At 41.3% G+C, this 17,871-nt stretch overlaps 1 protein-coding gene across 2 annotated transcripts; it reads left to right on the forward strand.

The window, feature by feature from the left end:
* Window positions 1–122: 122 nt before the first annotated feature.
* golga5 (golgin A5) lies at window positions 123–17,277 on the forward strand. Of its 2 annotated transcripts, none has more exons than XM_087137948.1 (13): window positions 123–218; window positions 3,473–4,171; window positions 4,992–5,261; window positions 6,001–6,220; window positions 7,559–7,682; window positions 7,882–7,978; window positions 8,514–8,614; window positions 9,326–9,496; window positions 10,054–10,281; window positions 10,865–11,014; window positions 11,640–11,721; window positions 12,828–12,994; window positions 14,088–17,277. In XM_087137948.1, exons 2-13 carry the CDS (start codon window positions 3,595–3,597, stop codon window positions 14,175–14,177), a joined length of 2,277 nt encoding a protein of 758 aa, XP_086994074.1. In that variant the 5' UTR covers window positions 123–218; window positions 3,473–3,594; the 3' UTR covers window positions 14,178–17,277. The 2 variants fall into 2 exon arrangements, with proteins under 2 accessions (XP_086994074.1, XP_086994070.1); XM_087137944.1 differs by having other exon boundaries at window positions 139–366.
* Window positions 17,278–17,871: the final 594 nt, after the last annotated feature.

Here is a 17,871-nt window from a genome sequence, read left to right on the forward strand (position 1 = left end):
TAAATTTATTTACATGACATCTTAGATTATATTTTTATTATAATTTCTAGATATATTGATTTTTTTAGTTTGCACAAGATATTAAATTAAACAAACAAATCTACAACTCTTTGATAGAGATTAAAAAAGGTCACTTCCACGTACTCCGAGTCCGACCACAGTGTTTACGTTCGGCTGTAAATTTTTATTTTACTTCTAACAGTTAGTTACAGCCACAGGTAATCAGATTTGTTTCAAAATGGACCCATTCCGCATGCTCCAGTAATCATCACTGGAATTTTTTTTAATTCTGTGGTTGTTGAGTAAAAATGGTGGCTTAATTTTATTCGAAGATTTTCTGTCATGTCTGTTGGAAATTACGCCTTGGTAAGTTCTTGCTTGCGTAATAATACGTGGAATAACCTAATTCTTGAATTACAAACTGACGAACCAAACATTCCAAAAGGAAAAGGCGCTTCCGTTAGGTCCGTGTGCCATTAGTTCTGGGATGTGTCTTGCCCGTTTTGTTTACACGGGGTCGTAACACTATCTGTTTTCAAATCCATCCTCTGAGGTAAATTAGTGGTGACGCACATTCTACTTTCTCAATCAAATTTTCCTGTTGGAACAGTTTCCTGTTTCCCGTGAAGTACAGTGTACACGTAGGCCTATGTGTCCTTACTTAGGTAAGGAGTCCAGCAAAACGGCACCTCTAAATTAATATATCTGAAAACGAGTGAGAGTGTTTGTTTTCAATCAATGATTTCTGCCCTTTTTGTGCATCAAATTCTTAATTTTAAAAAGTAGTTGTGTTGTAAAAGAACTGAAATTTGTGTTAGTACCATTTATTATTTCTGTTTACATGAACGCCATGTTTTGGGTGTAAAGTATGATGAAATTAAGATCGGAGCCACCTACACTTCATCAACAGCTGTGTGCGACCATCTTTGTTTGTTGTCATGTGACATAGTCTCATCTAAGCCTAATATCTCGTGAAACTCAACCGGGTTTGGAACAATGATGTCATCATCTAGTAGAACTTAAAATACTCTTTCATTTGATGTATGACTCAAGGCATTTGACCAAAGTACCGTCAAGCCTTGTTTTGGTTTGTGAAGACTACAAAAAGATAACAAAAAATGTGCATTTTTCTGTTGAAAATCCAAAAAAAACATGTATGAGGAGTTGATGAAACATATATGAAACGGTGTTTATTTGGAAGCTTGGAATTTCAGGAAGAAAAGGAAGTTGTCTTTTGTCAAAAATCGATGTCGAACTGGTGCCGAACAGCCCTTTTGTATTGGGGTGCTGTCGCACAAATGTGCACATGGTGTATGCATCATGTATACATCAGATTGATGCATGGTGCACGGGTAGCAAGATGCAAATAACAAGCGCATAAACCATACATGTTGTTTCAATGAAATGTTATCAAAAGACCCTGTCAAACAAGAACAGACTTAAAATGACACTGACAGATTTGGTCCCCTATTTTTATAGCTACTTATTGATGTATGCTTCAGTGATCTTTTACACATCACTAAAAATTTCAAGCGCAACTCAATTGTCCTGTTACTGTATACATGTACACATATCCTGTGTTTTTCATTGATAAAGTTCTCCATAATAAAAGATATCGTTTACTTTACACTTCCTCTGTGACTTAACTGCAGATCTTTGTCCAACTCTGGCATGTCTGGAAGTGGGACCGATGAGGGACAAGACCCCATGTGGTTCAAATACATTGATAAAAATAAAACTTATGTCCACCCCCAAAATGTGACAGACTGTATGATTACACCTAATTTTAATAACAAAGAAATTCATAACTTCACTATACTTGCAGCTATTGAGCTAAATTTTATACCATTCAATTTCTTTTAAAATTCTCTTTCCAATGGTACTAAATTTGTAGGGGTCAAATAAAAAATCCTGAAAAGTGCTGCACTCCCTAACTTACATGTAGGCCTACATGTACGTGTAAGTAACTCTTGAAACCATAGGCCTACGTACTCACCGATCTCCCGTTTTCCAGCCGATGACAGTAAATTTGGGTATCCTGTTCCTATGATAGAAGAGAAAGCTGCATTAAATTTAATTTATTTTTAACTTTTGAATTCACCTTATCACCTTATCACTGACTGTGAGTGTGACATCATGCTCGATAACTATAGTATAGGGTTAATGTCATAATAGGCAGGGTTTCAAGTTTTGAGGGAAATTATGAGGGGAACTGAGTTTATTTAACACATGACGCATGGTGGATTCAAATTTGCATGGCAAGTATATCAGTAAGAAAGCAACATTTCTCACAATTTAACATTTTGAAATTTCCAAAGAAGAGGGTCAGCACAATAAAGAGAGTGTTGCCTTTGTTTTGGGGGGGACTTACCAGTTTGACAAGATTAAAATGTCAAAATGTCCCCAAGTAAACAATCCCCTGCACACTAGCCAGCTCCGCATGCAGGTTTGACCATTTTTGGAGACGGGTGGAATCATGTTTTTATCACACAAGTGGCCTGGTTGTGATAGACCATGGAGTTAGGAACCAACCTCCAAGGATGGACTGATAGCGACCATGCCTTGAGAACGCATGACACGCACTGCACTAGCGTTACATGTACAGTATACGTGTAGCTGTGTGGCTGTGACAGGTACATGTAAAACACCCCCCACCTCCGCAGTGCGACACACGACTTTTTTCACCTTCTGACAGCAGTGAAATCCACTAAGTTTTATGAGCTGAAATTTCGCCAGAATGCTCAGTACACAATGCTCAGGTGTCAGACTACATGTACATGTATCTGCAGGTTTGCTGTTCAGAGGAACTTACAGTGTACACGTGGTACATGTACCTTTCCCTACATTTTTAGAGAGAAATTTATTGCCACCATTTATAAGGTACTACACCTGTACACAATCACCATTTATAAGGCTGTGTAGTACATGTACATGAGTTTTTGCAATGGACACATTTTGACTTGCATTTGATCCCACCAACTGCTGATTTACGTGTATGTTACAGCAGAATTGACTGCTTTAGCGCAGTGGGGGGAGCGTTGTCAAACTAATGCAGGAACATTGTGTCTTTCTTTTTTTTTTGGTAACTTATGTTTTGAGCATTGTATATTACACAGCCACTGAAGCATGATTTCTCATACAAAACACAGGCTAAAACAGGCATGACAGGTGCTGTCGCAGACATGGTAGAGCTCCTTCTAATTTAGACAGGGTCATGACTTGCGTTTGCATCGACCAGAGTAGGTGCTGTCGTAGTGCTCCCACTGCTTTGTAGTGCAAAGTTTGTCCGTTACAAAAATTCATGCACTACATGTATGCAGCCACTTGTACATGTACATACATGCACATGTACAGCATAGGCCAGGATGGACCAGATTAATCATGGAGGTTGTTGCATACCATCACATGTACATGTATTAAGCATGAAGGTACTTTAAATTGTATTTAATTTGAGTAATCCACACACATGTAGGTGAATCAGATTGTGTGATCACATCGGTTGGAATCGCCCAAGGATGTGGGAGTCTTGTATCTAGCTTGAACTTCTAATTTGAGTTGACTTACAACAAATGAAGGATTCCTGAACCGTGCGCCATGGCCTGGATGTTCAGTAAAGCCGAAAACCTCTTAAACTCTTTGGACCAGTCAGCAAGCCAAGTGCTCACCTCAAGTCCCGCGTCAGACACAAAGAGCTATGCCAACGGGGGCACAGCTCTCCATCAGACTGAGTTTGCCCTTGGTAATGGAAGACAAAACAGTCACACACCGGTCTCATCAAGTCAGATGACAACATCTGCCAGTGCCCACAACCTGACTCCCACCGAGTTGGCCAACACGGCCAACATCCGCCGGACGCCCAGCGACAGCACCCTAGCCTCCCCCTCCGCCCAACCAAAGAGCCGCAGCTCCAAACTCCGCGCTGACCAAGACGATGAGAAACTCTTTGAATTCTTGAACAAGCCATCAACAGGCGCGACCGGGAGATCATCGCCACTTGCCGGCGAGCGGCGCAGAGACAAGAAGAACGCTGTTGTGAACAATGGGGGAGGAAACGCAGTCAATGGACGCCATTCAAGACAATCCAGTACCTCCTCAACCGTGTCGTCAAAAAGTGCACGAGTTGACGGGGTAGCAGTGGACTGTGCTCCAACATCAACCACAGACAATCCAGGTGGGACACTTTTTCGTTTATTCAATACTTTTTTTTTCTAGATGGTAATTCAGCTGTGAAAAAACAGTGAAGTGAGCTACAATGTAACATCTTGCTATTTCATTGTACATGTACAGTGTACATCTACACTGTACAGTGTACATCTACACTGTACAGTGTACATCTACACTGTACATATATGCATTTGACAACATACTGTTGCCCCCCTCCTCCAAAAAGCCCCCAAAGTACATGTACATTCATGTATGTGCACATTTGTCATGCATTTATAGTGGTCAGTTTTAAGGCATAGATACAATGTACATGTACATGCACATGATACGTTGTATTTTAATTGTACATTTCAGGTAAAATGATTGATTGCTGCTTTTATTTCCTGGTATGGGGGAAGTTCCGATTAAACTTTCAACAGTGGGCCAGAATTTTCTGTTTTTAGTTTTCATTACTCTGTCTTCAAAGTACCTTTGATACAGATTATCAGGTTTTTCCCCCAACCTCATCCAACTTGAGGCCAGATTACCCTTGAATGTTCAAAGTGTACGTGTGTGTTGAAATACAGCTTACATGCACAGTACATATCATTTGGTCTATTTGATTATTAAATATTTTCAGGTATATGTATGGTACATGTACAGTATATGAAATCCAATCCATATATTGGCCTTGTGTGATATTGAATATTAAGAAAAACAAGTTACATGTACGTGTACACGTAAGTTCCAGTGCAATCAAATTCAACAATTTCTCCCAAATAAAAAAAGATTTTTTCACCAGCAGAATGTTTTATATTCAAAATCGTACACAAATATCTTGGCTGTAGTGCTTTTGCCTGCTGGCGATGACCAACCAGACAGTCGTGACAGTGCTGTACCACCATTGGTCAACAACATCTCTGACAGTGACCGCTCTGATGGACCAGAGGAAATGTTGTATCCCTCTGCCCCCCATCAAGAGGAGCAGGGCATGGGGGACGAGCGGTCCCACCAGCTTTCCTCCTTGGAACTGGAGAACAAGCTTCTCAGAAATGAGGTGGCGTCACTGAACCAGGAGATGGCATCTGCCCTGAGCAGGGCACGCAAAGCACAGGAAGGTAGGTTGTGGCTTATTTTTTCAACTGACTTTCTTGGTATGTGGGTCCAAGGCATTCCTGTCCCGACTCAAATCCAGCATATCCTGGTACACGTAACTTGTGTCCTAGTATTCATGAAGGCTGAAGAGGGCTTGCGCTTATTTATAGCGCAGTTGAAAAATTGGGGTCACCATGAAGAGAAAACAGAAAGACTTCACCATATTCCAAGCACGTGTACCAGTAGTTGATCTGTGTTATGGGGTACTGAAGGGCTGTGTTGAATATCTGAATAACCGAATATTCGAACAATATTTTTCAAATTTGAATATTTGAATCCAAAATTCATAAAAAGGAAGGGGAAATTTTCTTTTGTTTTAAATTTAAAAAATTGCACCATGGAAGCTTGTTTCCAGCAGATTCAAATGAAAAGCGTCAGAAATCTTACGATTTAAAAAGTAAATTATTCATTAAACAACCAGACCACCTAGAAAGAAAATACAACTTGGATAATAAAAATGAGAATTTTCCAAAGAACAGAGGCAGCTGTTGTTGGATACTGGCCCAAAAGTCAAAGTTCAGGATCATTGTAGTAAAAGGGGTTAAAGGCCTTTTATTCTTTTCCTTCAGGCCCAAGAGATGTGAAGTTAGTGACCAATGTTAAAATGTGCTGGATTTAACAAGTAAAACTTCAATCATTTAGAATAGAGAAAGGATGGCATTGTGGACCATTTCCAATTATCTTCTCTTAATCTCCTCTCAGAGCTCCAACGGGTGAAGTCAGAGATGCAGCGGCATCAAAACCAGATTTCCAGCACTGACGGCATCATTCGCCAGCTGCAGGCCCGGGAGGAAGACCTGGTGGAGGAGCTGGGTGCCAAGAACTCCCAGCTGGCTGTCTTGAGGGTCCGTCTACAGGAGGCAGACGGAGAGCTGAAGGCCAAGGCCCAGCGGCTGGAAGAGCTAACATCAGAGAGAGACAGGTCAGGCCAAAAAAAGTTCTGCTTCCGATTGCATGCCTCTCAAAAATAGGGCTGTATGCTGGAAAAATTTTTTTGGGGGGGGGGTCGATTTTTTGTGCTGATGTAATCTGCTCCAAGTGCAACAAAAGTGGTTGTGTTTTTTTTTGGTACTCACTGCATCAGCGCACGTTTATCATCAGTCAAAATGCTAGTCAGATAATCACTACGGCAGACTGGCCAACAATGTCCATGTATCGCGTGGTAAGCAAGCATGATGCATCCAGACGGACGGGCGATAAACCTCTTGCTGCAGCAGAAAATTTTGTGGAAACACGCTTGCTTCAAGTAACAGTAAAACATCCTCACATTAAACTTGTGAACACAGAATATACATACACAGACAAGAGACCAAGATCTGTGAATCAACTTGCAGGTATCGTCTTGCAACATCTATTTTTTGGGACCTGCAGCTGTAGGGTTGCATGTGCATACGGCCAATGTAGTGTAATCGACCGGGACATATAGACCAGTTGGCACATTTCCATCATGCTTTCTTTTGCATGGGCGCGGTGCAGCAGCAACCAGGGCAGCATTGAGCTTTGAGCATGTTTTCACCACTGCGACAGCAAAACACGAGCAGAACTCATGAAAATAATTGAAGTCTCTTTTCAAAAATTGCAAATGTAAGTAGAAAAACATATAAAAACAAGCATTTTAATATAAGAAGGGGTTTTTGAAAGGTATTTTATGAAGACAGAAAAGACATCAGGATTTATTTTAAAACTTTTTGGTGTTTAAAATTTGTTTAAATTTGCTTTTTCTTGCCGAAAAAAACATAAGGGTTGCGCCAACAAAGACAGTTCTTTGTCATCTTCTGTTACTTCAGTACTCGTGATTGCCTGGCAAAACTGGTTTGTGACCTGTGACCGACTTGGTATCAGTTTGGCATTGGTAACCTTGTCATATGTAACACTAAGGGAAATATTCCATGCTTTCTGTTTTCCTCTTAAAATCCCATCTTCTTTTCATGTTCATCTTCTTTCCATCCGTACAGTTTGATAAATGTTCTCGTTTTGTCAATCTGTTTCTTGTTTTGTTTTCCTCGTAACCCATTCTTCAATCTTGTTCATCTCTTCTCAATAATTTTTCAGATTAGTATTTGCAATACACAGGTCAGAGATTTGTAAATGCCAAAACATGACTGGGTTTTAGGGAAACTGCCTCGTATTCTAACCTATTAAAAATTGTTGTATTGATGTTATTATCATTTTTCTGTCTCTCTGTTTCCCCACCTTTTCAGTGTTGTAGCTGTCATCTCAACCACTTTTTCACTGCTTATGCCTTACATTTCACTCACAGAATCCTTCGTGACCACAGTGATGCAAGTGGTGTCCACAGTAATGCATTGGACTCTGTCAAGGACAGACTCACAGAGACAGAGTCTTTATTGAAGAGAGAGCAGGACGCTTATAAAACAGCACAGGTGAGCCGAGTGCAGCCACCGAATAAACTGACCAACTAGGAACCATGGCTTACAGATGAATATGCATGTATTCAAATATTAATCAGTGCATTTTCATAATCAAGCCATGTATCCCTATTGGCTAGATATTATGTTACGTTTTGTTTGTGGACTCTCAAGCTCCCTTTGGAATCTGGCTTATTGTCTTGATTTCTCTCAGGTTGAGTTCATGGAGAGGCAAGGGAAACTTGAAACAGAGCAGCAGAACCTGGCCGAAGCACTGACGTCATCTCAGAAGAAGTACCATGAAGAAAAGAGTATCCTTAACGTATTTGCCATTCAGGGAGTTGACAGTGTTGACCGTTCACGCTGTCTTCACCGGACTACTCAAAATGATCAAATCCCCTTGCGGTAACCACAGTGGGATGGATACAGAAAAGATCACCTTGGTCCAAAGGCATACTGGCTCACCGTTATACATTTGAAAGTTTATGCAGCAAGATGTTCCAGTACTGCTCGTCCAGTCTCTTCTAAAGAGCATGTGATTAAGAAATGATGGCCAAGTAAACCTGATGGTTTTGGTCCGTAGCATGCATCAGTGGGCACCCCGTTGCCAAGAATTGTCACTATAATTGTCATTTTAACTGAAATATCTGAGGGCAACTTGAACACCTTGGGACGATATTGGTCTTTCTGTAAGAGAACTCTGTTGGGTTGTGAAGAGTCTATTACGAGTATAAATTCAAGTATTGTGATTTCTGTAACCTTCAGGAAATGCAGAGGGACACATATCTTTTTCTTCTCTAACATCTTAGGACTTTGAATTCCTTAGCCCCCCCCTTACTCTGACAGGCAACTCACATCAGCTGGTCCAGCAGCTCAAGATAGCCAAGACCCAGCTGGAGTCGGCCAAGGAAGAGCTTGGCGATTACAAGCAGAAGGCTACCCGAATACTCCAGGTAGGAATGCGTCCTTGGATTGGGAATGACTGTGTATCACAACCTTCGATCATCAGGCAACCTGGGGAAGTCTCTGTTACAGTATGAGTCAGTTGAGTATTTCAAAAAAGCGAGGTTATTCAGGAATGATGTACGTGCGAGTCTGCATAGGGCTGTGCTGTTAGGGCAGATCTCATGCGCACCTCCAAATGACATGACCTCTTCATTCGAATGCACTTCATTTTGCCATGTGCTGTTGGAATATAGAACTGGCCCATTGAAAGTGGAAAATTTATTGTAACATTTACCAGTTTTTATTGAACTGATTTATATAATGCCCTCTTGTTTAATGCTTGAATAAATACCAAAGTTTGTTGTGAAATAACAATTTTGTTTTTAAGAGGGTAAATTTGGCATCATCACCAACTTTACTCGAGATTCAGGCCGCGTCCGAAACGGGCTTCCAGAGCTACAGCTAGGTCTGTTGTCTACGCATCTCTGCACATTTCCAGTGGAGGGAAGACCTAGCTCCAGAGAACAGATTGGGATGCAGCCTCAGTAACACATACCGGTACATGCAGTGGTACAACCACCGTGTTTGAATGCTACTGGTTGGCAACCAACCTCCCAGTATACACATGCAGTTGGCACTGGCACTAGTTGGCAGCCTGCAGAGAAATAATAGTAATATGCTCATGCTTATCAACCGAGACATTTCTGTATAACCTCCAGTCCAAGGACAAGCTGATTGCCAGCCTCAAGGACGGCGCGGGCCCCAGCGACGGCTCTGCCACGTCAGGGTTGGAGCTGGAGGAGATCAGGAACGAGAGGGACAGCTTGAGGGAGGAGCTGCAGATGGCCAACGGGAGGTTGCAGCAGCTCAGGAGCGAGTTACAGGTAATGGAAATCAACTGATGGGAGGGATGGCGGCCGTCATGGTGGATGCTGTTTCAGAGGTTGTGAACAGGTAGCATTAAGTTGCTAATGCACCCTATTGAGGATGTGATTCGTTGAAAAGAAATGGCCAAATTTTGTCAACATTGTTCCACCTTTACACTGACTGTGTTGTGTTCGGTAGGAGTTTGCATTTTGTGCTCTGAAAGTACATATTAGTGTTTTGCGGCGTTTTTTTGGCATTACACAGTCACTTCAATTACCGTTCTGGCCCCACTCAAAGTTAAAGGCATGGGGTCCGACGTGTGACATTTTTCTGTCCCTGTTACATCTGACCTGTGTAATTTGACATGGGATATCATTTGAATTGACTTCATACTTCTTTTATTTGTTGGGCAGGTAATCTGTTTGACATAATCATTCGGACATTGGAGAATGTGTTCTAAACATACAAAATCATACACAGGGATGGGAACATTTGAACCCTCGTATTTATAGAATGACCCACTTGCCAGTCTCCACAAACTGGTGGCTACAGTCATTCTTGTCATATCTTGCAGGAGTTGGAAGCCTTGCAGCAGTCAGAATCGGACACCGCCCAAGACCAGATTCGCGATTTAGAGGACCAGCTGACCACCGGGCAGCAGCAGCTGCGGGAGGCGGAGACAGACCTGCGACAGAAAGGGGAGGAGCTGAGATACATGGAAGGAGAGAGCTACAAGACCAAGATGAGCCTGCAGGCCAGGCTGCAGGACAGGGAGGATGAGATCCAGAAGCTGAGAAATCAGGTGCGACCCTGCTCGAGACGGGACATTCAAAATGTCGACAGAAATGAGAGAAGAGCCCCAGGTGTTAGTCAAATAGCGCCACAAAGATTGCTGTTCATAGTGATGTGGCAGGTGTCTATCCTCCGCATTTGCCTTTGAAGGGACTGCTGTGGTGAAACGTCTGTTCTTCCTCAGTTGTGAATTCTTCAGCAGTGGTTTGTTTTTTTCAAACTATGAGTAAAATTATTGGACTCTATTAGTTTAGGATCTTTGCTAACTCCAGCTAATGCTTTGCGTGGATGAAATGCAAGTCTGGAACTGTCACCTGTCAAATGTATACCTAGTAATCATTAGGAAATGATGAATGTGGATAGCGTGTCTTGCATTCCTTCCCCCCAGTTCTTTTCCTCATCAAAATGATTTATTGAGGGTGTAGATTGAACACTTTCAAAAGTTGAAATATTTGGTGGCTGGTCAAGCGACAAATTGAAGCTGCAGGGTGTTGCTTGGCAGCATCAGTATCAGCGGAGGAAAGCTTAAAACCTTGGATGGGACAGGTTGAAGTATTTGACCTCCATCCTCTTTTTTTTTTTTTTTTTGGTAGCTGATGACCAGGAGTGTCAGCAGTACATCTCAGTCGGAGCTGGAATCCCGGCTACATGCCTTGACAGAGAGCCTGATACAGAAGCAGACCATGCTGGAAGCACTGAGCACCGAGAAGAACTCACTGGTCATGCAGCTGGAGAGGGCCGAGGTACGGGCCTCTGCTATCACTGCCGAGGCTGTCTTTCAGATCGTTCAAATGAAGTCTGAGGAAATTGCTGATGGTGCTTTGTAGATTATGGTGATGATAGCTCTATACACGTGTGCTTCAGTAGCAAAAGATGGAACAACTCTTGCCCGGTGACCTACATGTGTTATGTAACGTTATACAATGATGTAATGCCTGTGCCTGTGAATAAATCTTTGTCTTCTCAAAATGCTCGTGACTAATAGGTTAGTTCATTTTTGTTGGATTTTTCTATTCTAGATGTGCACATTTGACTAAAAGAGCAGAAACAAACCAGTTATTACTTTGACCTGTATTTCTTTGCAGAATATTTTTTGAAAGCACTGACGGTTAAAAGGGTAGCTGGGTTGAACTGAACTAAAAATAGCCCCAACATGGCACCTCTGAACCAAAGTACATGTAAACCAAACTGACTTGACTGGTCGTTGTACATACACGTCTGAATCCAAACCAACTTGTTGTTCAGCAATAAATGTCTTAACCGTATCTGAAGAAAATTCAAACCGTCCCTGGGGGCTTACTTGCAGCACTAGGCTTGCCTAGAGTAACAGTTCTTATTGCATCGGTGTGCGGTGTTGCGTTTATACAGAGGCAATGGAAAGAAGCTCAAGTCAGTGCTACCAGAAGCGAGAGTCACACCGTTACGCTGAGGAGCACGGATGACGAGGAAGGTAGGCACAGAGAATGCAGTGCCAAGTCCTGGCTAGGGCTTCCTGTATCACACATGCCTATGGATTGGATGCAGCCACTAGCTGGTTTTTTTTTATTTAAGGCTTGTTTGTTACCAGCAGCTGTAGGCAAGTTTTAGAGGGGATATAGATGGATTTCACATTAGCGCCGTCTGCGCATATCTGCATCGAAACCGAGGCTCTCTGTGTTGAATTTCGTTGCGCGCGCCCGCGGAGTTGACACAGTACATGCAGTATTTGGTTCATAAGTGTGGTGCCACTTCAGCTGAAGCCACGCCCACTGCATAAGATACACGGCCATCGCAGGTACGTTAGTTCGCGGTAAATTGCCATTGTTTTTTCTTTTGATTTCACGCGTCGAGTCATTCTGAAAGACTCAACAAAAATTTGTAGCCTGAAAAGGCTAAATTTAACATACCTTTATGTATTTTGTGTCTTAACTACTTACTTTCCATTGTCTGATCGTATTAAGTATTGAAGCTGACACATACAGCCTCGTTTTCAAATGCGGAAGTGCGCAGATCGACGCTAAAAGCGTCGTATTGGGATCCCTCTATAGGCATGATATTACATCCCTATGTGTGCTATACTATGTTGCTATTGGGGGGAGGGGATAGTTTAATCTCAGTTGAAGTACCAAATTACTATGGTAACCTAACAGACAATTATGCTGATTAGTAAATTGCTCTGCAAAAATGAGTCTTTGGTGGTAAAGTGAGATACTGTGATGAAAAGGGTATGAAATAGATGTAAGCCTTCTTTTGAATAGCATTAACCTTTCTTGTTATTTTGTTTTTATTTCACAAAGTTAATTCTGTCCCTTTTACAGTAAGTTAGAATAATCTCTTAGCTCTGAAGGAAAGCAAATTTATTGCAACAAACACAGAAACCACCAAATGCATGTATTTGTGTCTTGAGTCTCCGTAAAGTATACTTCATTCAAAGAAATCTGACAGACAATTGTTTGCAATAATTTGGCTCTGTCCTAGAAATATGGCCTTCATTGACATCCAGCAGAGCTCCTAAATTGCATCTAAGTGTGTTTCTCAGTATCATTGAAGAGACTTGCTCCTGCCTTCTCTTCCCAGGAACAAGGCAGCGGGGACTTCCCTCATTCTTGCGTGAAACACCCTTGGATGCGGTAGTCACTAAGAACGTCAAGCGAGCAGCCAACACCATCGACAAATTCAGCATTCGGCTTGGAGTGTTCCTGCGACGCTATCCGATCGCGAGGTTGTTTGTCATCGCCTATATGGTACGTGAACTTGTGACAGGCAAGAGTGGTGCGTCTGTAATATGCTTCCATGAAACAAATGCGAGATTGGTATCCTCCGAGATCCCCAGAACATGAGCCTGAAATGTTGGAAGTTTTTGCAGTAGTATGGAAAACAGAGGCCAGCACAGACACTTGATATGTGACTTGATATTTCAGTCATATGAAGGAACAAAGAATGAGTTACCTGGTCATTTTCCGTTTTCCTGAAGAGACACAAATACACCTGTCCCTTAACCACACACAAATCATATTGTCTAGAAAGGCGTACAACTGGAATTTCCGTTTTCACGAAGAGACACATATTTGTTACCTTTGTAGCTGGGCCCATAGGCATGCTTGCTCTTTCCCTATAGAAAAAAGCTCATTGAACAGAAGGGCCAAAATGTATGAAAATATGGATTTTTGTTTTCACGTAGATCTGTGCTGATTAATTTCAGCTAATTAACTGCTGTCTTCATTCTATTTACCGAGCTCATGCAAAAGTCTACCTTTTTCAAAGAACCAATCGAAGGTTTCCTTACTGTGTAAAGTCTTTGCAAAGTAGTAGATTTTGAAACTTCTCGTGTAGTTTCCTTGGAAACCAGTTTTTCTTCAAAATGCACAAGTGTGTCTCATCGTGAAAATGCTGACAACATGTCCTTCTAAACACCATGAACCCTACGTGAATTCAGACTGATTATTCAACATTGTACGTATGCATTGAGTGTTTTTAGCTTTGTATTTCAGTCGTGATTTAGACATTTTCTGTTGTGCCTCAATAATATCATGATGTAATTGTAAAGGTTTGTAAATTGAGAAGGTTTGAATGTTTTGAATATCAGTGACACAGATTCTTATGACTGACGATTGGTAACCATGCCTACACATAAAAGTGAAAACTTAAAAGCAGAGAACATTCCCGAGCCATTGCTGGGAAATGTCAACAGTGTGACTTCACCTTGACTATTTTTTTTTTAAATGATCATTCAACATACACTGTACGCTGAAGTTTGTGTTTAACATTTCAACAAAAATAAAATGGTGAAAGCAGTTTTTCGTTTTCTCAGTCGTCAAAAATATTTCTCCCTTTCAGATCTTGCTTCATATCTGGGTGATGATCGTCCTGCTGACTTACACTCCTGAAATCCATGGATCGGACTTCCATCCACAAGGTCCGAAATAAAGATTACTCTAAAAAAAAAAGGGCAAAAAGTGCTTGAGCCCATTAGTGAGGTACGTCTTCACAGACGTCAAAAACACATATTTTGTTAATAGGTAGACATCATTCCACAGTGGTGAACTCTCGCCTAAAGTTACACCCATCTAACAGATAATTAAGTAGACAGTGATAGTCAGACTGTGTTCTAAGGTTGTAAAGGAAGTTCACGAGGTTGCATGGACGCCCAGATATACATGAGGAGCTTTTACAGATTACAAAAAATAGACCAGCTATTAGCCCCTTGCCAAAAGAGAACAAAATTCATTCCTTAAGTCCAATATTGGAATTGGTTTCTGTCAGTTATCAGACATCAGGTGTTGGGTTTCCAGTTTCAAGCATTAGTATTGAAAATAATTAGTTTTGCAAAGTTGATGTCAATCTATGCTGCCAAAAGCAGTATATCTGAACTTGATTCCTTGCATTGTTGGTCAGCAACTTCGAAAACATAAAACGAACCGCTACATTTGCCATTATTTACATACTTTCCGCTCTGCTGCACCTCAGATAGCTTATGTACAATTTCCATTGGATTTTATTTCTATCTGGTTGATCCAAGGATGTTGATTTTATGCATAATTGGTTGTAGCATTATGTTAATGAAAGCATATTCGTCAAGGAACAATGCAGAAAACCTACTAGTTCAAAATAGAGTCTATTATGAAAAGATTTATTTACTTTATAATCTGTGCTACAGTGTAAAGGCCTTTTGAGATCCGTTGACGTTTTGAAAGAGAATCTTCTGATCAACTTTTTAGGAGTACGGTACTTTGATGAAAACTGAAGCGTACAAATATTTAAATATGATAATGACGACTCTTTGATAGTTTGAATATTTTGTCAGCAGAAGCGTGTTGGTTATAATGGGGTTGGTGTAATGCAGGTCCACTGTATGTGGTCTTGCCAATACCAAGACCATTACTAGACAATTTCATTCCATTTATTGAAGCCATTTGCCCCTGCACACTTGATAGTGTACATTTAGCTTAAGTGGTGGACTGCACTGTCAGGTCCCACGCCCAGGATGGCCCAGGTCAGGCTGCGCACCTTCATACACGATGCCAAGGAAAGCTTAAGCTATGCCCTGCACCATGGAGGAAGAAAATGAAGCTTGTGTTCCTCCATACCTGTATTCCCTTCCTCTATGCCTAGACCTTCAGGTCTTGGAACTGGATTATTCAATTTTATTGTAAAATCCAGATTCTGTGGGAGCCCCTCGTAAGTTGGCAGTAGCATTCCATTGAAACGTTCACATGTTAGTGCTAACGGTCTGCTTTGTACATAGTGCTGAGGCAGCGTTTCACTGAGAATGCTGTGTTCCCAGTGGATTGACCGTCTATTCTGGAATGAGAACACAGTGTTCTGAATGGGATGTTCTGACAGTTCAAAAGAATGAGACACCCCTTTAGGGTTATTTTCACCCCATGATATCCAACATCTGGGTTAATTGGGTTCATGTCGTACATCCTTCATATCCCTAATCTGTTTTACACTGTCAGACCTTTCATACACAGATCATGTCACCTGTCAGACATAGGCACCAGACAGTTTAGGCTTGGCCATATGCTTCAACAGGCTCCGTCATATCGATCCATCAAAATACCCTGTTCCCAATTTGTCACAAACCATTGGAGCTCACAGCCAGGATATTTCCTCACCAGATCCCATACCTGTGTTATCCTGTTCCATCTTACACCTACCATCTGAATCCACACCATGAAGACCCTTCATTGCCTACCTCCAACCCATTTGCCCTGTCATGATATCACATGAAGGAAATACTCCTATTCCCAAACTCGACAACATATAGGTTTTCCCGGACAATTTTCGAAAATGTGCTTTGACTTTGAAAAACATAAAATTAAGTTTTGCATTGATTGTAAGAATGTTGCACATCCAGGTTTCACTTTTGCAGTAACTAGCATTCAATTTTATTTTAATGGCTGCAAGTATAGATGAAGAAGCTTGGTGATAAATTAATATGAATACAGGATTGCAGAATGGGACTTCGATTTGGAGCTAAAATGGAACGCCAGTACACTAAAGCTAGTACACATTAGAGAAATTATACGTGATATTTTAGGACTAATGCACCTTCATGGAAATAGAACTATCATTTGTTACCTAGAAACAGGGATTGTGAATGCTCATTTTATTTTGTACGAAAACAAATTGTCCGGGCAAACTTAAATTAGTGTACAGGTACTTTAAAATTCCATTTCTTCATTTTCATCCCTCCCTCAAACCCACTCCACTTGAGGTTGGCTTTTGTCATGATTTTTGTTTGCTTTATTTATTTCATTAATTATTTATGGGGGGGTTCCCTCGGTCTCTTGGACTCTAGTCGATAATCTAATTAAGTATGTCCCTTTATGGTACAGCTGGCACTGACCAAAGAGGGTCCATGCCCTATGGGACGAGTTCCACTCGGCATCCATAGAACCAGGCCTCTCCCCCAACGGATGGTTGGTTCGCCTCTGTCACGAATTCTTCTCTGAATGACTGTTTTATTTGCTGTCAGCATATTATAATCATGGACGTCATATGCACATGTGAAGAAATCTACAGGACTTGCAATGCTCTTGTACCGATTGAACCCACCGGCGGCTATCTTACAGTGCCGAATACAAAACGTGATTGCCACATGTCGGTGGTTAACAATGGTGAGCAAACCTTTGTATTACCTTTGTATTCGGCACGGTAAGATGATCGCCGGTGGCTTCATGAGACCTATGTGGGCTAAGGGCATTGCCACAGCTTTGAGTCCAAATTTTGTTAAAATAGACGGAATGCCCGAAGGGCCTTTCTTTTTTAATTAAAGTAATGAGAGAAAAGGCGATGGGGGATTTTCTTTTCTTGCAAAAGTGTGTAGAAAGTCCCCCAATATTACCCTCACTCGCGCCATGCAAGGTTTACTAACCCCCCCTCAAAAAAAGTGCACTGGATTTGCGAGTGGATAAGAATTCAAGTATTGATGTACATGTATTTATGTACATGTACGTTCTTGTAAATGGAAGAATGAATAAAAACACTGCATGCCAATGTGGAAGTGACGTGTAAACTGCTATACACGGAGTTGTCATTGTTGCTGGAGTTATTATTATTAGCATTATACAGGCCCTATGCTCCCCTTCAAAAACAGAGACCAAATATTTGTGAAGTCGACTTTTCTGACTATTTCATTTTTCCTTCCAAAGTGTATGCCTCCGAATTCAGTTTTGCATTTGCCCTTATGTTTGTTTGTTTGTTTGTTTTTGTTCGTCCTTTCTTACCATGGGGGTAGACTGAACATCAGTACGTGTTTTTACAAATGCACAGGTTGGCTCCAAGAACACTAACAATGTACATGTAGTTTATACTACTTATTATGGAAGGGGGTCATACTAAGAAAGACGATCTCGTGTGCACCGGAAAAATTACGATTTTAAAATCTTTTTACAGAGCAACTAAAAATTCCACTTCAATTAGAAACTAATAGCAAAAAAAATTATTGGGATTTTCCCAAGGAAAAAATGAACAAAGTCAGAAAACCTGAGAGAAAATGATCATCGAAGTCGCACCCCTACATATTTTCAATGGCCTGCTCACACTCCTTGCCAACTGAAACTAATTAGTGGGGAATGCTGCAATCCCCCCCCGGTCACCGGCCGCTACGCACCTG

Source organism: Acanthaster planci, linkage group LG01 (assembly GCF_054643075.1).
Source record: "Acanthaster planci isolate LZ-2023a linkage group LG01, COTS_SCS, whole genome shotgun sequence".
Taxonomy (NCBI): Eukaryota; Metazoa; Echinodermata; class Asteroidea; order Valvatida; family Acanthasteridae; genus Acanthaster; species Acanthaster planci.